General features: G+C 39.6%; 1 protein-coding gene across 5 annotated transcripts in view; it reads right to left on the bottom strand.

Moving 5' to 3' along the window:
- The window catches only part of LOC127568791 (CAP-Gly domain-containing linker protein 4-like), a 206,060-nt gene that overhangs the window by 172,640 nt on the left and 10,226 nt on the right, over nucleotides 1–23,194 (bottom strand). For all 5 annotated transcript variants that reach the window (XR_007956068.1, XR_007956069.1, XM_052012954.1 and 2 more), the window contains exons 2-6: nucleotides 17,849–17,998; nucleotides 13,495–13,634; nucleotides 11,635–11,728; nucleotides 2,427–2,588; nucleotides 975–1,093 (exon numbers count right to left, since the gene is read on the bottom strand). Coding sequence is in view for 3 of the 5 variants with exons in the window: in XM_052012954.1 (XP_051868914.1) it covers nucleotides 975–1,093; nucleotides 2,427–2,588; nucleotides 11,635–11,728; nucleotides 13,495–13,634; nucleotides 17,849–17,998 (665 nt within the window). In the remaining 2 variants the exon portion in view is untranslated. The remainder of the gene's footprint in view (nucleotides 1–974; nucleotides 1,094–2,426; nucleotides 2,589–11,634; nucleotides 11,729–13,494; nucleotides 13,635–17,848; nucleotides 17,999–23,194) is intronic.

Genomic DNA, 23,194 nt, shown 5'->3' with positions numbered 1-23,194 from the left:
GGAGGGTATTAATGAGCCTTAGTAAAATTCAGGTCGAGGTGAATCAATGACAAAACTTCCCATTGGCTAGAAGAGAATTCCAACAGAATGGAGAGAAAATATCTGGCCCATCAAGCCTGTGCTGGCTCATGATAAAGCAATCCAGTTAGTCCAATTTTCTCACACCCTTGAATTTTTTTCCTTCAGATATTTACACAATTTCCTTTTGAAAGCTACATATATTACATGGAATTAAATGTTATTTTTTTATAAGGTTTCCTATTCTTTCTTTTTAACACTTAGTGGCTATAAGTTCTAGCAAGCTAATTTTACATTATCATTTCATACATTTGTAAAGAGAATACAAGAACCAGAAAAAAATGAAAGGAAAAAAATAGGCAACTTTTGAATCATAAAATCAACCTACCTTTTAAAATAATAGATTACTAATTCATGACAACTTATTTTTCCAAGATTTTTCCATGCATAAATAAACTTGCCTCTTAAATATTTTTCCATTCATAATAACAATACATTTAATAATGACAGAAAAAAAGATGTTCGTGAAAGCAGTGAAATGTATACCAGAGAAATAACAAGATTGCCCTATTGCCATAATTTAAGTAACTGCTCCATTGAGGTCAATTACATGACATTAAAAGACGTTTTCCTTTACTCCCTGTCCATAATCTTCCCTTATTACCTGCTGACAATTTTACTAGTATCAGCACTTCCTTCATCCTTTTTGTAAACACCTTGTTTTAGATGTGAGGAGGTTTACATAATGCAGAGCAATGAATTCTGTTGCCATTGGCATCCCTGTTCCATTTCCTGTATTCTTAAAATTTACTTCATAAAAGATTAATCTTGAAGAATGCAGATTAATTTCTTATCGTTTTCAAAAGATTGCACTTTTATTTTTACAAATTAATTTGGGAATTACTGCCATATCTAAAGAGTAGATCTGTTAATTTTAAAATACTACAGTGTCTTACCCTAAATACAGGATTGGCTCCATGTTCCAATAAACATTTCACAGCTGACAAGCAAAGGTTTGATGCCGCAATATGCAAAGGTGTTCCAAAGCTGAAGTCACTGCAGGTGGCATCTACATCTGTCAATAATAAGTACAGAATAATTTCACACATTTTGTTTCAAACAAAATAATTAGATAATATGATTAATTTTTCAATTTTCATCTTCAATTTTATTACTACTATCAGGAACCAGAAAAGCTTTTACCATTCTGCATCTCATGTCAGCATCATGAAGTTAGACATCACCAAACATTATATTGACAACAGAACTTCACAACTGAATAAAATATACTTTTCTTCTAATACCAGCTGTTTTGTGGTTTGAGGGAGAAACCCAATTTAGTGATGAAATACCAGATGGATTCCTCACATTGATTTTCATATGGCAGTTATTTCAGGTTAATTCCAATAATGAATATTTTGCATGGTTTTAGCAGAAGACTAACAACTTCAAACAAGCATAAGGAAACTGACCACTTTGGAGACACTCAAACCCAGTTGGCTAGATCAAATGAAATTATGGCATATCCATACTGATGTGCTTAGACATATTGGATTACATGTATTTATTAAAAACACCTCCCATCAGGATTCCATTCATCCTACTGTTGTTGGTATCAAGGTCCAAAAAGGGTGTTTTGGGATGCACCAGCAATGGCTGCAGAGATCATTCAAAACCCAAAGCTTCCAGCCACTGTTGATACCTCTAACAGTGTTGGGATAATTCAAACCCCATTACAAGCAGGATCTGTTGGGTGGGGGGGGGGGGGTGGATGTGGGGGCAGTTGGGAACCACACCAGAGGACAGTCCAAACCATGATATTGAGACCAACTGTAGGGGAGTGGGTATTTAATCTGCAAAATCAAATGCAGCTGGGGAATGACTCAAGCACCTATATCGAGAATGACTGTGGGATGAGTTAAATTCTGAAATCAAGTTCATCTGCAGTACGATTCAAAGCCCAAAACCAAAAGTGCTCTGACATGATTCAAGCCCAAATGCCATCTGCGTAGGTAGAGGAATGGGATGCGATTCAAACTCTAACACCAACGATTGCATTGTGGTGGATCAAGTTCACAACGCCAGGCAGAAGGTTGTGCATGCGTCTGACTACAATGCAGCCAATATGCTTATCTATCATTTACAGTATATGTGCCATTAAGAACTAGTTCAATTGCACACATCAGTTTTGTTGTTACACTTGCTTCCAAATCCATGTTCTTATTATTGTTCATCTGATCAGATGCTAACCCCAATCTCAGCTGGTGCATACTGTCACCATTTTGTAAAGAGTATCTTTTTAAAAAAAAACAAAGGACATCTCATGCCAGTGGCTAGGATTTAACTAGTTTCACCGTATTTCCAAAACAAATACCAATGTGGCTTTCACAAAATACAAAATTATTTACCTCCAGCATTTGCACCCTTCAAAATTACTCTTATTAGTTCAGGAACATCAAAATATGCAGCATAATGCAAAGCATTCATGTTAGTCCATCGGCTTCGAATATTGACATCGGCTCCCATTTCAATTAATTTTGAAGCAAACTTGGCTGCAACCTCTGCATCTCCTGGAAAAATAAAAATAAAATTCAAAACCAGTGCAATGGGTCGATAAGGCATAGTATAAATTATACGTTACAGTAAAGTAACATGCAAGGTGCTGTAATGAATAATGGCTTATAGAAAACAGAGTGAGCAGAATTATTTTATCTTACCTACTCCAGAATTAGAAAAGATACCAAACACAGAGAACCAGAGTGAATCAGAACGTGCATGAAGCAAAAGCCTTACAAGTAACATGGCTTGCAGATGTAAGTGGTTTGGGGATGACAAACAGGGTGGCAAGGGGAACAACAGGGTAAGAAGTGTGGTGGGGAGAGGAGGAAATAAAACAATTGTATCCTAGGAATTATGGATGCTGCAGATAGTCAGATTGCAAAGTCTGACATCAGATAACAAAAGCACTGTCAAGAATGAAAATATCAAATCCAAGCCCAACCTTCAGAAAATCTAACAATTGGATAAAATAAAGACACTTCAATAAATAAATATTGTGAAATAAGCATTCACAAAATTTTGTTTGAGGCCATGTTTGGAATTAGAAATTTCTGGTGTTGTTGTGAAATACTAATCAATCAGGAAGAAATTATTGATTGTTTTTAAGAAACTATTGAGGCAATGTGAAATACAAATATGGCACATTCCTTCTTAATACTTAACAAGCTCTTCTGCTTGAGTAACAGCCCTTTAGGCCCTGTCAACTGCAGTTCTAAGGGTTCTGGGGCAACTAGAATTTTATGTGGGATTTGCTGATTTTGCCATAGATAAGATGAATGGAATTTTAAGGAAGCACATAGATGAGTTGTTTCTGCTGTATGCACTTGGACTTCACAGATCAGAGAGATTCCAATTCCTTGTTGGTGTTGCATGTTGGGACCAGCTGGTGAAGGACCTTGGTCTTTTGGATGTTTAATGCAAGGTTCATCCTCTTGCATGCTCTGGTGAAGGTATCAATAGAGCACTACAGCACAGAAACAGGCCCCTCAACCCATCTAGTCCATGCTGGCCTGGTTTTCTGCCATCCCATCTACCTGCACCTGGACCATAGCCCTCCATACTTCTCTCATCCATGCACCTATCCAAACTTCCCTTAAATGCTACAATTGAACCTGCATCTACCACTTCCGCTGGCAGCTCATTCCACAATCGCACCACCCTCTGAGTGAAGTAGTTCCCCCTCACATTCTTAAATATTTCATCTTTCACCCTAAACCTATGTCCTCTAGTTCTAGTCTCACCCAACCTGAGGGGAAAAAGCCTGCATGCATTCACCCTATTATCCCTCATAATTTTGTATACTTCTATAAGATCTCCCCTCATTCTCCTGCACTCCAGGGAATAAAGTCCTAACCTATTCAACCTTTCCCTATAACCAAGTCCTCAAGTGGCAGCAACATCTGTGTAAATTTTCTCTGCACTCTTTCAAGTTTATTGACATCTGTCTTGTAGGTAGGTACCAGAACTGCACACAATACTGCAAATTCAGCCTCAGCAACGTCTTGCACAACTTCAACATCACATCCCAACTCCCATCCTCAATGTCCAGATTTATGAAGGCCAATGTGCCAAAAGCTCTCTTTATGACCCCATCTACCTGCGATGCCACTTTCAAGGAATTATGGATCTGTATTCCCAGGACCCTTTGTTCTACTGCACACCTCAGTGCCCTACCATTCACTGTCTAAGTCTTATCCTGGTTTGTCCTCCCGAAGTGCATCACTTGTCTGCATTAAATTCCATCTGCCATTTTTGAGCCCATTTTCCCAGCTGGTCCAGATCACTTTGCAAGCTTTGATAGCCTCCCTTGCTGTCCGCTACGTCCCCAATCTTGGTGTCATCCGCAAGACGATTTGGAATTCGGCCTCCGAATGTGCCTATACACAAGTATTATCTGAAACTCAATGACTTAACTTGGAGTGATTTTGATTCTGAAGGTGACCCACTTATCATGTATATTAGCTTGATTTCAACAGGTAAAGTATTGTGGCAAAAGAGGCTGAGCTGAAGGGCAGTGCAAAGATTTAGGCTTGCTTAACCCCAACTTGCATTGGGATTGAGGCAGTGTGGATCTGTGGGTGAGGATCACAAATTACATATCATTGTGTATCAGACATAATTATGGGGACAATTAAATTTGAGAAGAACCCTTGATTATCCTCTCGGTTGATGGAGTTTAAAGCTTTCATGTGGTCATGTTGCTCCCTACATTCTTCTGGGAAATATCATGAAGTAAATGTATGCCCATATGATGGACAGACGCTGCATTGTGACCATGAAAAGAACTATTTGGTCACAGGGCAGAAGTTCCAATGTCTGGATCAAGGATGCTATCATGAAACATTGAACTTGTCTCTTTAACAAAACAGAGTTATGACAAGACACTAATTAATCTTTCACAGGCTCAGCACATCCCACAACACCATAGAGAAAATGAATTACCTTTTATTGTCTGTTCCCAGCTGTTCCTAAACTGGGGAGGCAATTCCATGTCAACCGCATTGGTGGGTCTGGTGTCACCTATTGTCCAGACCAGGCAAGGATGACAGGTTTCCTTCTCTGAAGGCCATTAATGAACCAGCTGGGTTTTTAATGACAATTCAGTAATTTTATCTTGTTACTAAGATGACAATAGACAATAGGAGCAGAAGTAGACCATTCGGCCCTTCGAGTCTGCACCACCATTTTGAGATCATGGCTGACCCTCAACAATCAATATCCTGTTCCTGCCTTGTCCCCATATTCCTTGATTCCCCTATCTATAAGAAACCTATCTAGCTCCTTCTTGAAAGTGCCCAGAGAATTGGCCTCCACTGCCCTCTGAGGCAGTGCATTCCACAAATTCACAACCCTCTGGGAGAAGAAGTTTTTCCTCACCTCTGTCCTAAATGGCCTAGCCCTTATTCTTAAATCATGCCCCCTGGTCCTGGACTTCCCCAACATCTGGAACATATTTCCTGTCTCTATCTTGTCCAATCCCTTAATAATACTGTATGTTTCAATCAGATCCCCTCTCAATCTTCTCAATTCCAGCGTGTACAATCCCAGTCTCTCCAACCTCTCGGCATAAGACAGTCCCGACATCCCCGGAATTAACCTCGTAAACCTACACTGCACGCCCTCTATAGCCAGGATATCCTTCCTTAACCCTGGAGACCAAAACTGTACACAATACTCCAGGAGTGGTCTCACCAGGGCCCTGTACAAATGCAAAAGAATCTCTTTGCTTTTGTACTCAATTCCTCTTGTAATACAGGCCAACATTCCATTAGCCTTCATCACTGCCTGCTGCACTTGCTCATTCACTTTCAGTGACTGATGAACAAGGACTCCTAGATCCCTTTGTATTTCCCCCTTACCTAACTCCACACCATTCAGATAATAATCCACCTTCCTGTTCCTGCTCCCAAAGTGGATAACCTCACACTTATCCACATTAAACTTCATCTGCCAAGTATCTGCCCACTTACCCAACCTATCCAAATCACCTTGAATTCTCCTCACTTCCTCTACACATGTCGCACTGCCACCCAACTTTGTATCATCAGCAAACTTGCTAATATTATTCACAATGCCTTCATCTAAATCATCAACATAGATCGTAAACAGCTGCGGTCCCAGCACCGAGCCCTGTGGCACCCCACTAGTCACGGCCTGCCATTCTGAGAAACATCCATTCACCCTTACCCTTTGTTTCCTATCCGCCAACCAGTTTTCTATCCATGTTACTACCCGCCCCCCAATTCCACGAACCCTAATTTTACCCACCAATCTCCTGTGCGGCACTTTATCAAATGCCTTCTGAAAGTCGAGGTATACAACATCCACAGAATCTCCCTCGTCTATTTTCCTGGTTACATCCTCAAAAAACTCCAGTAGATTAGTCAAGCATGATTTGCCCTTGGTAAATCCATGTTGACTCGACCCAATCCTATCATTGTTATCCAAATATGCCGCTATTTCATCCTTAATAATGGACTCTAGCATCTTCCCCACCACAGATGTTAGGCTAACTGAACGATAGTTCCCCGTTTTCTCCCTCCCTCCTTTCTTAAAAAGTGGGATAACATTAGCCATTCTCCAATCCTCAGGAATTGACCCCGAATCTAAGGAACATCGGAAAATGATCACCAATACATCCACAATTTCTAGAGCCACCTCCTTTAGTACCCTGGGATGCAGACCATCTGGACCCGGGGATTTGTCAGTCTTCAGCCCCATTAGTCTACCCATCACCATTTCTTTCCTAATGTCAATCCACTTCAGTTCCTCTGTAACCCTCTGCCTTTTGTCCATCCTTACCTCTGGGAGATTTCTTACATCTTCCCCCGTGAAGACAGATCCAAAGAACCTATTAAATTCGACTGCCATCTCCCTGTTTCCCGTAATAATTTCACCCGATTCGGTCTTCAAGGGCCCAACATTGTTCCTAACTAACTTCTTTCCCTTCACATACCTAAAAAAGCTTTTGCTATCCTCCTTAATATTCCTGGCTAGCTTGCCTTCGTACCTCATTTTTTCTTCCCGAATTACCTTTTTAGTTAAATTCTGCTGCACCTTAAAAATTTCCCAATCTTCTATCTTCCCACTCAGCTTGGCTCTGCCATACTTCCTTTTTCACACAATGCTATCTCTGACTTCCTTTGTCAGCCACGGTGGCCCCTTTCCCCTCTTTGAGTCTTTCCTTCTCTGGGGAATAAACTGATCCTGCACCTTGTGCATTATTCCCAAGAATACCTGCCATTGCTGTTCCACTGACAATTCTGCTAGGATGCCCGCCCAGTCAACTTTAGCCAGCTCCTCCCTCATGGCTCCATAGTCTCCTTTGTTCAACTGCAAAATTGACCCTTCTGATTTGCCCTTTTCCCTCTCCAAATGCAGATAAAAACTTATCATGTTATGGTCACTACCTCCCAATGGCTCCTTTACTTTGAGTTCTCTTATCAAATCCTGCTCATTACACAGCACTAAATCCAGAATAGCCCTCTCCCTGGTCGGCTCTCGTACCAGCTGCTCCAAGAATGCATTCCGGAGGCACTCTATAAACTCCCTTTCCTGGAGTCCAGTACCAGCCTGATTTTCCCAGTCCACTTGCAACTTGAAATCCCCCATAACTACTGTGACATTACCCTTGCCACATGCCAACATTAACTCACTATTCAGCTTGCACCCAATATCCATGCCACCGTTCGGAGGCCTGTAGATAACACCCATTAGGGTCTTTTTGCCCTTACAGTTCCTCAGTTCTATCCACACTGACTCTACTTCTCCTGATTCAATGTCCCCCCTTGCAAGGGACTGAATCTCATTCCTCACCAACAGGGCCACCCCACCCCCTCTGCCCACCTTCCTGTCCTTACAGTTTTATTTTAAATCCAGGTTTACTTAAACACTTGAATATAAATTCCCTAGTTGCCTTAAGGGAGCCAATTTGTATAAAGCAAGATCTCACAAACAGCAAATAAAAGATCATTATCTTTTTTAGGTGTTGTTTTAGAGATAATTACCAACAAGAACACAGGGAAAACTTCACTGTTCTTATTCAAAATCACAACTGAATCCTTTACAAACAGTTGAAGGAAAGATCGGCCTTAACATCGCATCAGTGGAGTCATGCAGCGCGGAAACAGGCCCTTCTGCCCAACTGGTCCATGCCGCCCAAGATTCCCATCTAAGCTAGTCCCATTTGCCCATGTTGGTCCATATCCCTCTAAGCCTTTCCTATCCAAGTACCTCTTAAATGTTGTTGATGTACCTGTCTCAACCACTGCCTCTAGCGACTCATTCCATATACTGACCACTCTCTGGGTGAAAAAGTTGCCTCTGAGGTTCCTATTAAATCTCTCCCCTCTCACCTTAAACACATGCCTTGTAGTTAAATGAGATATTTAAATCTTTGTTTTATTAATATTACATAAATAGATGAAAGAATTTCATACATCAATAAAAAATGAAATTTTCTTTCCCTGCAACATAAATTCTGGCAGGAATTAAAAGACAGCTTTAGTTGCCTGACAAATATAAATGTACTGGTCTTGTGCATTATTTATGATTTTACTATTTCCTAGCTGCATAAGTGGTCTAAAACGTGCAAGCTCCATCATTTCTCATGAAGTTAAGACATTTTTTCTTGGCAAATTTGCAACTTTCAAGGCCTCAGCGAGAACTGATCTTCCAACATTCATTCACTCACTACTTGCAAAGTAGATCTGCATGGCATTTTCCCAACAACCTTATGAAGACTGAAAATGCAACAATTGTTATAATTTACTTAAACCCACATTGTGCCATTCCATAAGCAACATTCTAATACCCTAACAACATAGCTACATTTCCAGTACTGTTTAAAATCTAGTATTTATAGTAATAACATGCGATTTAAAGCTCTCAAATGTATACATGTGGAAAATCAGCTATGCATTCAAAGATTAAAATTTAAAACTTTGTTTCAGATGCCAAATTAAAACTTGAGCCCAAAGCACTTTGATCGTACAGCATGATGTAGCTTGTTCTGGCTGTTCATAAGGGCACTGACATTCCAAGTCCCAAGATGATTGGAGATCAGGCTCTGCTGCATGGGATTCAATGCTCACAAATTGGTGGACACACCCAGTGCCACCCAACAAGTATGCACCTACTCTCGTATGCATGCATGCACACACAGGCACACACTCAAGAATGGACTCGGACACAGGAGCCTTTGCCCACCAACTTCGCGGTGCACAGATCTGGCACTGGCCACACGCCAGATCTCATTTGCAAGCCCTAGCTCCTACGCATACATGGTCCACATCTCTATCCACCTGCCTGGCCCACGTTCCTGGCACCCTATTCAGACCACATAATTGGCCCAGGTACCTGGCCCTAGCTCTGACCACAAATCCAGCACCCCCCCCCCCCCCACTCTGCCTGGCATATGTTCTCAGCCCCATGTTCTAGCCTACATTCTTGGCTTGCACCTCTGGTCGCACACTTGGCACATGTTCCAACCGCCAACTTGGACTTCACTTGTGCCAACATTCCTGATCAGTACACAAGCTCAGATCACCCAGGAACTTTACAGATATTAAAGTTCCTTTGAACAGCATTCACTTTATAAGGCATCACCATTCAAATAGAGTCTCCATGATCTTAAAGGCATAGCAGATGCTCCATTCTCATGGAAAGTCTATTGAAGGCAAGATGCAGCACAGCAGCAAGACCTAAAAAGTATCACGACAACACAGACTTATTTAACAACACTAATTGACTCTCTTGTAGAACTGTTAAAATCATGGCTTGTACACCATCATGAAGTAAACATAAAATGGGAAAAAACTTTTTGTGTGCAGCCATATCTGAGGAGAATGCCAAATAGTCCCTTCCTGTTGGTAGAACCAAAGGCTTTAGCAGGTGGAACAGCCTTTCTCGAGCTCACTAAAGCCTTTAACCCCAATTGAGGTCCACCTGAGCAGTCAGCTGCTATACGCAGGACAGTGCTTGTATTTGTGCTCACAGGCTGAGCTCCAAGGTCACTGAAGCACACGAAGGGATAGCCCCATACACACATCTGTAAAACAAAGATCCTCTGCCAACCTGCCCTCACTGTATAACACTGCGTTCTGACAATAAAGGCTCTTGGTAAGACCCTAGTGAATATCGTCTACTTCTCATATCTTGGGAGCCATTTCTCAGTGAAGGCAGACATTGATGATGAAATTCACCATTGCCTTCAATGCACCAGCACAATCACTGTTCAATTGAGGAAAAGGTATTTAAGGTTCAAGACCTCAGATCTGGCACAAAACTAGACCTGGCCTATCAGTCAGCATTGACCCCTGCTATCATCCTATGTGCTTCTGGGACTTGGACTAATTACAGCAAGTATGGCATCAGCGCTGTCTGCAGAAAATCATCCAAAGTCACTGAAAGGATAAAGCAAACTAACATTGCTGTCCTCATTCAGGGCAACATCTCCAGCACTGACACCATAATTACACTCAGCTTTGTCATGCAGGCCATATCATTCACATGCCCTATATCAGACTCCCAAAACAGACACTATATTCCAAGCTCCATCACAGCAAGCAATTGCCAGGTGGATAGAGGAAAATCTTTGAGGATGTAGTCAAAACCTCCAATGGAAACATCCTTACTGACTTGTGGGAACCGTTGACATATGATCACTCAAAATAGATTAGCATTTGGTATTATATTAAGAAGCACAAGAAAATTGCATTGAGATCACAAAGAAGCCCAATAAAAACAATGGAAAGAGTGAACAACCTTATAAACTACCCGCCCTCCTGCCCTGTCACATGCCTACAGTTCCCATACGAGCCTCATCAGTTTCCTTAGAGCTCACAAAACAGTGGAAGCAAGTCATCCTCAATCCTGAGGGGTTATCTAAGGAGTTGGCAAATAAGCAATAAGTACAAATCGGTATATCACGGATATCAAATCACCTAACCTTAGGAATGATAGACTCTGTATTTACTTAAAACATCCTGAATACAAAAATACCAGAAAAGATAGTAAAATGGGCTCTTAAATGGTAGTCATCGTCTAAATATGGAGAATTAGTAAATGTTGGCACAACCTGCATATACTTTTTTTCTACCTACATTCTACAAATACAGCTCAATTAGGTATTTTATGCTGCTCCTTCAAAAAAAATAATTGGCTGCCAGAAGGTGATAAGATTAATTGAAACATGCTGAAACCAATTGGGCCATATTGCCTGGTTCTATATTATACATTGTCTGTAAATGTGATGTAATTACTATAATTATCTTGTACTTTAGAAAATATGTTCATGTAGGTATACTAGATCTTGATAACAAAATGTACAGATAAACAACCACATTTCAATAATGAACATCAATCAGGATCCCAGAGGCTATAATCTGTTTTATCTTTATGCCAAATACATACCTGTTAAATAAATACCCGTTAAAGCCGGTTTTGAACGAAAGACAATAGGACTCATCAGAAAAATATTCATGTTACAAGATGCACTGAAGCAATTGAGGTCCAGAGGAAAATATTAACCAAAAAATTACTTGATTTACATCTCACCAATGCCTTGAGCCCCAGCTTTGCAGGTGTAATGTAGGAGTGTCATATCTGTCAAGCCATCTCTGTCATTCACATGGCATCCTCGACTCAGAATCTAAAGCAATTACATCAGAAAGAGAAACCAGTCAATGTTTTGGGTCTATAAGGAGATAGGTTAAGATTGAAGACAAGATATTGTTCTTCTAGTTTATATTGGGCCTCACTGTAGCAGTGGAGGAGGCCACAGACAGGTTGGAAAGGGAGTGAGATTGAGAATTCAAAGGGCTTTCAACAGGATGCTCGGACTAATTAACTAGTATGGGACTGTACATTCTACTACACAATCCTCATCAATAGTCATACATTTAAAACAAAATATCATCCTACTCATAGTTACTGTAACTGAGTCTTACTGAAACCTGGAAGGAGAAATTTTACTGCGACTATGCACATACATAATAGCTTGCCTGGATGCAGAAAATGTTAGAACATGTACCTACAAGATTTCCTGGAAGAAAAAAATCAAGTGGTTCTTTTACTTACTGATGCTCCAATTCACTATTATCCCAACATTTGCTGAACTGAGGTAATTAAGTGCAGCTGAATCCTGGAAAATCTCCCCACAGATTTTAATGCTCATTAAATTTGCAAATAACACAGTTACTGAACTATCTATAAACATCTTATGCCATTGTTTCCCATTCCTGGGAGCAGGCAACCCATAGACTTCAATATCCTGCATGAATAGTTAGATTTCCAAAGAGGCCTTACAGGGGTCTGGACAAAAATGAAGTTGCAAGAGGACTGGATATCTATGGAGATGAATGCTCTGAGGTCCAGTGCCAAAAAAAGTTTAAAAACCTCATACATCTGGTTAAGGTTAGGTCATCCATCACCAACAGTATGACAGCACTCACTATAACAGTGCTCCCAACAGTCAAAATTCACATATTTCCACAGACTTTAACTATTCAGCCATGGCAAGCACATTACACACAATGACACTGCAACACACTCACTGAAGCCCTTCCCTCTCTTGCAGGAGAAGGCTTTCAGTGTCACAGCTGAAATGTGGTGAGCATATTAAACAGTCATAAAAAGACTGAGTCACGTAGCTTCTCAGATGCATAGCGCTTGCCATAAAGATGCTTTGCCAGTAGGCCCACAATCTGGACATTCAGAAAGTGAAAGGTTTTCCTGGGCTGAAGAGATCCTCAGTCTGGAGTACCACATATGTGCAGTCTATCACTCTCTAAGACTTCAGGAAACCACAATCTGGGTAAAGTGATTTTTCCAAGCAACATGAAGCTCTTTACTCAAGGAGACAGTAAATTCACCTTTCCTTGTATTGACAGAATCCATCACATGTTCAACAGCAAACTGCAGATTGAAAGACAAGTCATCAGCTGCTTTTGGCATCATGCTATCTCTACTCTAGTCACTAAGGCTCCCACATTACAAACAGCAAAAGGTAACCTTCACTTCAGGGTTCAGTAAAAGTCACTGCAAGACTATCACAACAGTCTTCAACCTTGTTCCATACTAAATCGTGTCAAACTGGGTGCTATCAACATTTACAAATAATTATCTCTTCAAATATGCCAGGTCCCAGGCTTCTATCTGCTGCTGTTATGACCCAATTTCCTGTAAGTGGCCCTACATTGAGTGGTAATTGCATATACTTCAAATAATTTGTGACATCACCTGACAGTTCCACGTGCTTTGGGCATTACATAAGGAACATTGTGATTGAAAGCCACATTATATGCAATGGTTGCTGTGAAGCCCCCACTACATTTAAAAAAATAATTTTATACAATAATTAATTTCTGTACTACAAGAAATTTTGCACAATTGAATTCCCAGGGGATTGTGGATTACCTCATTCCCAATCACATCAATCTGTTGCTGCACTTGTGGAACCCATTGACGCAAAATAGCAAACAATTCTGGAATGGTTGTTTTAAGATCATGTAGGATTCGTTTGCATGCTGGGTCTTGTGGATCAAAGAAGGAAAATTCTGAAAATGAAAAATGTAAATAAAATTATTAGTTTGTTATTAGTTGTAACTGGTATTTTGATAACAAAGTTGCATACCTCAAATCCATTTACATTGACAATTTACTTATTCTGTCACAAAAGTTCCAGTCCTTCCTTTACCAAAGATTTGCCACCAACATAAACATTGACATTCTCAATTTGACAACTTTTTAAAAATTTCGTGCAGTACTACTTTTTATTATTATTAATGTGAACAGGGCTTAAGAAAAAAGGGAGGTGTCATTGTTCATGAGTTATTGTCACTCAGGATAGGAGGAGGGGAAATGGTGTGGTGGAAGAGGAAAGAGCAGGGGAGAGGGGCAGAGAGAGAATACTTGGGAGGGGGGAATAAACAGAAACTTATGGCACAGAAAAGTGCTATTCAGTCAGCTGTGCACATGATGGCAAAACATAAAAAAATTGCAAACATATAATTCAATCAAATTAGCATTTTGAAATGTTTTCAAGTATTTAAGTACTTTCGTGTTTTAGTTAACTTTGTTTTAACATCCTTAAACATGGTTCTATTTACTTTTATTTCAGAAGTTTTTAAACTATCTTTAATTTCACATTTTTATGTCTCTGACGTTTTATGACTTCTTTGACAGAAAACAGAGCTCTGCTCCCAACTACGTTTTTTAAAATTACCTCTGCCATTAGACAGTCTTCTCTTCATATTGCATCACACCACCTGTGAACTAGCTGCCATCCAAATCCTGTCAATGGATTCTGGACAAAGGGGAACAACAAGACAGATCGTCTACATCCTGCTGAGGTAGGTGCTGGTCTATGGGGACAATGGGTGGCAATTCCAAGCATAGACATCAGGCCCAATCCTATCCATTATATCCCTAAATTGTTAGGCAGTATGGCTTAGTCTTAGAATACAGTAGACACAGGTTGCACAAAAATTAAATGACCTGTATAGTACTTTCTCCACTCAGCTAAAAGAACATTATTCTTGTCAAAACTAGAGAATTAATCTGCTAGTGCAGTTCGACATGCTTTAGTTGAATGCATTTTAATATCATATTCAATACATTATGAGCAAATGAAAATCTGGCAATTTTAGGGCATATGCTTTTTGAAAATTAGTATTTTCTCTCTATTATTCTAATCCAGGAAAATAATTTTAGTCTGTATCTATAAACAGAATATTAAGGCCATAGCAGACCTGACTAGTTTAATCATAACTTTGTACAATAACATCTTGTGGAAAGAAACAGGTATTTGGATACTAGGTCACCTATTGCTGTGTTGGTTAGCATACCAACAAGTTCATTAATTCCGCACTACATAATTGAAAACTTCATGTTTTGGGGAATAACTCACAGATTGTGGCTAAATCTAGAACTACATCATTTGTGAAATGTATCCCCTTACTTCTGGTCATGGTGTACTTCAGAAGTTTGGCATGTAAGACCTGCACAGACTGGTGTCATTGGTGTGCAACACTTATTTTGAGCACTGCAAGGTTATATTAGGTCTTTTTTTTTTACTTTCAGGGAAGAATGTTTTCACAATGCTCCATTCATTGCAGCTGCCCGATTTATGGGTCACAAACATACTTAACACTAACTCTGCTCAAAAGAACAGTCTGGAGGTTGCCTGCTGATTCAGGAGCCTTTGCTATGTAAGCTGGTTTGGCCATACTGATTTTGGCCAAGGTGCACCGCCATTTCTGTACATTACCTCTTTGTCATAGTTGGATTTATGGAGGCCCTGCTGTGCACAATACACAAGCTAGTGCTGCAGGACAGGAATCAGAAGCAGGGTAGACTTGCCCAAAGGCCCCTAGGGAAAAGGGCAGCGGGGTGGGGGGGGGGGGGGGGGGGGGGGAGGGGGGGACCACTCTGGAAAAGGATTTCATACTTTATTGATGTCTGCTATCTCCTGGACAACCTTGCCTTGCCCGAGGCATCCAGCAACAAACAGGAGGAAGAGATGAAGGAACAAGCATAGCAGATGGCAGGAGAGGTGGTTTTTGGCTGGACCTGCAATCTGGGCCAACCTGCCTAGAGATTATTTTGAGGCTCCACCAACAAAACTGCTCCTGAACAAGCATCATTATGTTTTCCCTTTGTGCCTTCCAACTAGATTTGTTGGCCCTACTCCATCTATGCAAAGTACTCAATGTGGCTAAGTCAGGCTGGTAGAATGTTGTTCCCTTTCAACTGGGTGGACTCCAGACAGCTATAATGAATGGCAGTGAACAATTCTGGCCCTGGGAGGGGTGAGGGATAAGGGATGGTGGTAATGTGGTTGTTGTTGACATTTCATGAGATTTGCAATGATAAACGTAAAATATGTGGGAACAGTGGTGCATGGTACTATTATGCACGGTGACCAGCAATATGTGCAGAATAGATAGAACATGTAATGCTACGAGGGAAGGATGTATAGCAAAGATTCCCTAGATACCTACATATCTGGGATATTAGTTTCAATCTTGTTCTGGGGTGTTAGATTCGACTGTTTTAATTAGTTTTTTTAACATGTATAGTGTTTAATACACCTCAAGTGGCTGAACAAGGAATGGCCGCTTACTAGCTTATTGGTTCGTCCATCAGGTGAATGTGTGTTGTTTCATTGGTTGGTTTTGGCCACAAGTATCTAATAGGTTTCCTGATTGGACTATTGTTAGCTAAGGAGTACCTCTTATCTCAGGTATAAAAGGAGTCGCTTTTTGTTAATCACTCTCTTGCTCTCCTCCCACCCCACCCCCACCGGCCGGAGCTCATCTTTAGTTCTTTATCTCTCAGTTCATCTCCTAGTAGTAAAGCTAGCGCCACGTGCTCTGTGACCGTTTCTTTGTTTTAAACTTTTCCAATAAAACTTTGTGAAGCACTAAGTTGTTTTCAACTCACTCCTGAAAATATTCCTGAAAGAACCTGCGGATTCGAAAATAACCAGATCCGACAGGGGTTACGTCTTCAATTACCCCAATAGCAAGCCACTTAGATAGATGGATCCCCAACAATTTGTTGTAGGTGACGAATGCCAGGAAGATAACATGTGGGGAGAATAACTCATAGAGGTTAGCTCTTATCCCTTACTACCATATTTCCGAGTCTCTTTGAGTATACCTGTCACAGAAAACTTGCAAGAATAGTGAAATTCAAGTCATAAAGAAATAGGGGCAATTCTGTCTCCCATGTTATGCGTTCTATTAGCCATCTCCATCAAAGAGCCCAGTCAAGTAGAGAACCAAAAGCCCTTAGATACCCTGCTAAGCCACAGCCCTGCCTTAGCTACCTTTCAAAATTGAATATTTCTGACATACATTTCAGAAATGTACAAAATATTATCAAAATTAGTCCATAAATTAATATTTTATAACATTAAAAGTCAAACAGCAAGAATGTAAAATCACTTCTATTTACCTTGGTCTCCCATGTAAAATCACTTCTATTTACCTTGGTCTCCCATATATGCCATTTTTCATTGAAAACTGGTCTAACTAGGCACAGGTTGCTTGAATGTATTCCCCAACATAAGTGGCAAGGAACCCCTGCAACTTGTGCTCCACTGTTGGAGCTCAGTGGAAGAGACGCCAGCAAATAGTTGGCAGCAAATTCCAGACTTTCACATCCATATGGACACACACAAAGATTCTAAACTTACTGGCACTTACGCAGAAAGTGCTAGCAGATGCAATTCCCTGTAAACTCTGGGCCAGTATCTGCAGAATTCTTTTGACAGACAGAGTAATTTAAAAGAATCTTAAATCTCAGAAACTATTCAACACTGTAGTGGCCATACAGTAAAATACTGCAGATGCTGGAAATCTGAAAAATGCTGGAGAAGATAGGCCATCAACATTAACTGTTTCTCTCTCCACAGATGCTGCTTGACTTGCTGAGTACCTCCAGCATTTTCTTTTTCTTTATAGAGCAGTGTTCTTTGATGATTAGAAATAAGCAATACAAAGCAAAAACATAAGCTGGTGTCACAATTAGTTCATAATTATTCTCTCATCCAAATCATGCAATCAGTGTTATTGTTTATGTAGGGCTCTGTAATGCATGATTTGCAAGTTTTACATGAAATTCAAAATATTAGCCACCATGGTCTATGTACATAGATTAAAGATAACACCTACAACTGAAGTTAGTTGTAGGTGTTAGTTTACAAAAACAAAGATTAAAAGGTCAATTTTTCCAAGGCTAGTTATTAGTTAAAAAAAACACTTACCACAATCCGTAGGCATAGGTGCTGAAACTACTGGATGGACAACTGATCTCTCAGTATCTGAGGATATAGTGCTATAATTTCCGCTTACAGGGTCCTCATCATTGGAAGGTTCTACATAAGGATCTTCTTTTGTCATTTCAGTGTTAGTCTCTGCAGAAGATAAAGAAAACATGATGGCTTGGTTCACTCACTCATTTCATTCAACTTTTAAAAATTTTTTCTAGTATCAGTTAATAGTGGTGTGAAACTTCCAATTACTTCAACTTTTCTTTGTTAACTATTTGTAACCTGCAAAGGTTTTCTTTTAAAAGAGATACACAATGATAAGACTCCTCATTAGTCCAATAAGTTTATTCTAGAAACTAACTCAATCATCAGACACAGCTCTCTTTATAATCACTTTAAAGGAATATGCAGCTTCTTGCCAATACTAATGGCTCAACATGACCCATATAGAGCAGGAAGGTGCTTGGTGTCAGTCCAGATATGCAAGAAGAACAGATCTCAGTCAAAACAGCATTGCAATCTAAACTAAAACAAATAATGCTGGATTTTAGAAATCTGAAATAAAAACAAATATGCCAAAATATTAGATCATCAACCCAAACATCAAGTAGTGTTCCTCTCTACAATGGTGCCTTTTATTCCAGATTTCTAGCGACTACCATGTTCTGAATAAACAGTGAGACAGACAACATGCAGCTGCTGGGTAATCTGAAATAAAGAAAATGCTGGGATTTTTCTACTTCAGCATTCCCAGAGTGAATGCTGAAGTTGCACACCCCAACATCCCATGTTTTTCCAACAATTAAGCAGCCAAAATTTTCTAGCTGAGTGACTTTAAGGAAGGGATACATGGACAATAGGGAACATTATTATACAGATCTTGGGTGCCAAAAAGGTGGCTCAAGGACCATAATCAGGATCGATATAAGATCTGAGGGTTGGTAGTTAGAACAAGACAACTTAAGCTTGGATCAAGCCCTCTTGTCCACTACCACTATCCCTTCCCAAAAATGCCAGATACTGCCAACCTCCAATACTGACAGATTCTGACTCACCAATCCTCCAAAACTTCAACATGGTACTTCTAAATTTTACAAACATCTAAATTTCTTCCCTCACTCCCTGAAACTAAGACCCCACCCCACCTTCATGATAATAGAAGTTAGGACTACTTCTCATAGTCCTAACTTCCTAATCCTAGAAATACACAATGTTTCCAGACCTTAAGATCCCTCTTCCCAGCACTGAGATTCCTAAAATAGATATATATGATATCAGCAATATTCTTGCAAGAAAAGTATTATTAAAGACTAGTGTATACACAGCTGTCTTTAAGTATTCTTCAAAATTTTGTAGGGCATATTAAAAATATAGTTCTTAATTATAAAATATTGAAATTAAACTGAAATCCATTTATGTAATTAGATAAATTTTAGTGGAGACTTCTGGAATCTTGGGTCATTGCAAGTTTCCATAACTTGTACCCCATCTTCAAAATATTGTCATACACTAATACACCACCCTCACTAATAATGCCAGACATCAAGCAGCCTTCCCTGTATAATTAACTAGGCAATGTACCAAAAGGGACAGTGGAAGGGGAATGAGACCAAAGGAGTAAACAAACTCAACCCAGGAAGTCTTTAGTCAAATTTTCAGAGTGATGCAAAGCATGGAAATGGATGTTATTTTACCCTGGGGGAAAGTGCATTTTCTAAAGTTTAGCACTAAAATTAACACTACTATCTGATCATATTTCTAATCTAAAATGGGCAACTTCATATCAATTATAAACCGATTTCAATCAAAACCAGCAGCATTTAAATGGTACATTAAGTAATTGCAATTTTGATCTGATTATCTTTACTCCCTTGACATGCACCAAATTCTTCCACTGACTCAAAACAACAATTTTCTAATTGGAGCTAGAACTTCAACATATTTTCATCAAAAAAAATTGCACAATAACTTAAGTTTCTTTTAAGTTGTAGATGGCCATTTTAGTCATGCAAATTGAGTCTTAATACTTACGAGCTTGGATCATTGTGAAATAATTTTTAAATTTGCACAGTTGGAATACAACTGTCACTCAATCACACTGATTTCATGTGCCAAAAATCCAAATTCAGCTAAGTCAATATTGGTCAAAACTACTCGAAAAAACTGCAAGAAAGTACCGACCGAAATTAAAGTCAACAAGTACAACTACTATCACAGTGTTACTGCGAAGATTCATGGGTTGATGATCATCTTTAAATAGCTCAGCAGCTATTTCAGGTGCTGAAAATCCATCCAAGTATTTATTGACTCAATGTACTTCCAGATCACATGAACACGAGCACTGCTCAGATGACAGCAATGTCCAATTAACCATCACTGTCCCAGTCATAGTCAAAGCTGCATATCAAATTAAGTTTTTAGTCACTTTAGAGTTAATCTCCAAACACATCTGATACTCACTCTTAAGTTTAATTGAGGCAATCAAGAGGATGAACTCTTTACTGGCAGAGAATCAAATTTCAATCGAATGGATGAGCATTATAGTTGAAACAAACCTAAATCATAGATACGTTGGTCAAAGATGATTTGAATAAACACAAGAAATAAAATTAGGAGTAATCAGTTTGGCCTCTTGTGCATGCTCCACCATTCAATAAAATCATGCTTATCTTTTACCTCAGTGCCATATTTCTGCATCTACTCCATATCCCTCAATTCTCTTAATCTCTGTCCTGAATAGCCCAATCTTAATTTTGAGTCTATAACCCCTAGTTCCAGTCACCCACCCTGTCAAACCTCAAAGGAATTTTGTACATTGTGATGAGATCAGCTCTCTTTTTTTGTAGATTCAAGAGCATAGGTCTTGCAGGAGATGAATCTTTGCTGCACCTCCTCTACTGAAAGTACATCCCATCTTGGGTAGAGAGATCAAACCAGAATTCAATATTCCACATGTGTTCTCATCAGTATTCTTTATAATTAAGATAAGAGCATTATAATTAATGCAGGATGCCTCCAGTCTTGTACTCAAATCCTCACTTTCTATATTTTTCCCACAATACTTGGATGGATCTCACATTTTTGAGCTCTAATTTTGTTTATTGACCTCTTGTCTGGCACCCTCATCAAAGGTCATCTGAAATCCAATACATGACATCACTAAATTCATCCATCTTTTTCTATTCTGTTAGCTACAACTTCAAAAAATTCGCAACAGATTTGTCAAACATATTTCCCATTATGTAAGTCCATATTAACTCTCCCAATGTCTCTCATTATTTTCCAGCACTTTCCCATCACTGATGTCAGGCAAATGATCTATAGTCCCCTATTGTATTTCTCTCTCTTTTCATAATAGAGTTACAGTTACTATATTCCGATTTTGGAGAATGATAACTGGTATATTACTTTCTCCCCCTTGTACAAAACACTCAGATGCACATCGTTCAGGCAATAGGGATTGTTTTTTTTCTTTTTTTTTTGTCCATCCCCCCCCCCCCCCCCCCCCCCCGAGGAATTCAGGAATTTAATCAGCCTAGTGCTGCAAAGGATTTAGAGTAGGTAATCCAGATACAGTTGCACAGGCCTCAATTACAGGCAAATGTTAAATCTATTTCCTCACTGAATAACCAAAAACCATTTTTTTAAAAAAGCTGGTTAAAGAAAATTCCCTTTCCATTGACCAACTTGAGTTACCATGTTGTTATTAACTTTGTATTAAACCGATGCAAAAACTTTCAAATCAAATGAACAATGTTGAATTGCAAGTGTAACATTTGTTCTTTAACAGTGCTCAGTTGCAAGAGCACTAAGCACTTGCAAATATTTTCAGCCAGAAGTGTCAAGTGGATGATCCAGTTCAAGCAAGTAATCACTAAAAACAACTAAGTGCATTGGATACAGTAAAGACTATGGTATCTGAACAAATTGCAACAATGAAAGCTTTTAAAAAAGGAGAGAATCACTGGTCATTTTTCCCCTCATTGAGTGCATAGTATGGCCTTAAAATAAAAGAATTTTGCCTAGCCCTTTCCTTTAACCTTGCAATGAAGAGCTTTAGTTCATGTCCTTCAGTTATTAACTCACTATCCAATGGAAGTAATTTTCCATTTTTACAATTCAAAATTGAGAGATTTTAATTTTCAAATCTCATTCTAATGGGTTTGCCTGTTGTGGTCCCCACATGAGGCCTACTGCCCTCATCCTTCCAAGTGATAGAGGTTGAGGATTTGGAAGGTGCTGTTGAAGAAGCCTCAATGACTTGCTGCATCACATCTCATCGATGGTCCATACTACAACTCTGATAATTTGACAACAAATGTTCGGAAATCCTATCAAGCTCGCTCATTTATGCGGAATTTGAGCTAGGGGTCCAGAGTGCAAGAAGGGTCCAAGGCCAGAACTGAGGGTTTGGAAGGTAGCTGGAGCAAAGGTCCAGATTGTGGGTTGGATATGAAGCCGGAGTCAAGGTTGGGGTTCAGAACACCAGGGGTCAGAAATACGAGTTGGTGTGTGGCCAGAGCAGGGGTCTGGAGTGCTTGTACATTTCTTGCTCCCTTTGAGCTTACAGGGTTCACTAAAAAAATTATACAGTTGTGAACATGTTAAAAAAAAGTGTTTGGGTACTAATAGGAGTTACATCCAATAGTCAGGAACATCTGCTAGTTCAGCAATACCAAAATCCCGAGGGTGCCGGATTATTGGGACTAAGCTGTGCAGCCACATTGCTTTAGTAGTGGAGGAAGTTAATACTTAAACATTGGGGTTCCAACAGAGTGGCCTCTTTGTCCTGGAGAGTTTTTTTGAATGTTGTACTCATCTGGGCAAGTGGAGGTATTTCACAATATTCTCAATGCGCCTTGTAGATGATGGAAAGGTTTAGTATGCCATGGGAACTGCTGTGTTTAACACAGTTCAGTTAAGAGAGTCATTGATTAATTCTTCCTGCTGTGATCAGTACAAAGCTAGAGCCAACAGGATAGATGGTAGTCCATCCACAATGGCTAAAACTTTAATACTGGATTGTCTAAAGATCTTTAATAAAAATCTCAGGAAGGTGGTATCCATCATCAGGGACCCCCACCATCTGGGCCATGCCCTCTCCTCAATGCTGCCATCAGGCAGGAAGTACAGGAGCCTAAAGACCCACACCTAAGGTTCAGCAAGAACTTCTTCCCCACTGCTAACAGGTTCTTGAACCGATCTGAAAAACCCTAACACTACCTCTGACTATATTTCATTTTTCTCTCACCCAATTTGCACCAGTGTCATTATGTTTATTTTATCGTGCAAGTTAGTGTAATTTATGTTTATCTAAGTTTATTGTAATTTATGTTTGCC

Source organism: Pristis pectinata, chromosome 3 (genome assembly GCF_009764475.1).
Source record: "Pristis pectinata isolate sPriPec2 chromosome 3, sPriPec2.1.pri, whole genome shotgun sequence".
NCBI classification, from domain to species: domain Eukaryota; kingdom Metazoa; phylum Chordata; class Chondrichthyes; order Rhinopristiformes; family Pristidae; genus Pristis; species Pristis pectinata.
Note: the sequence above shows the minus strand (reverse complement) of the source record. Positions and strands in the feature narration are given on the sequence as shown.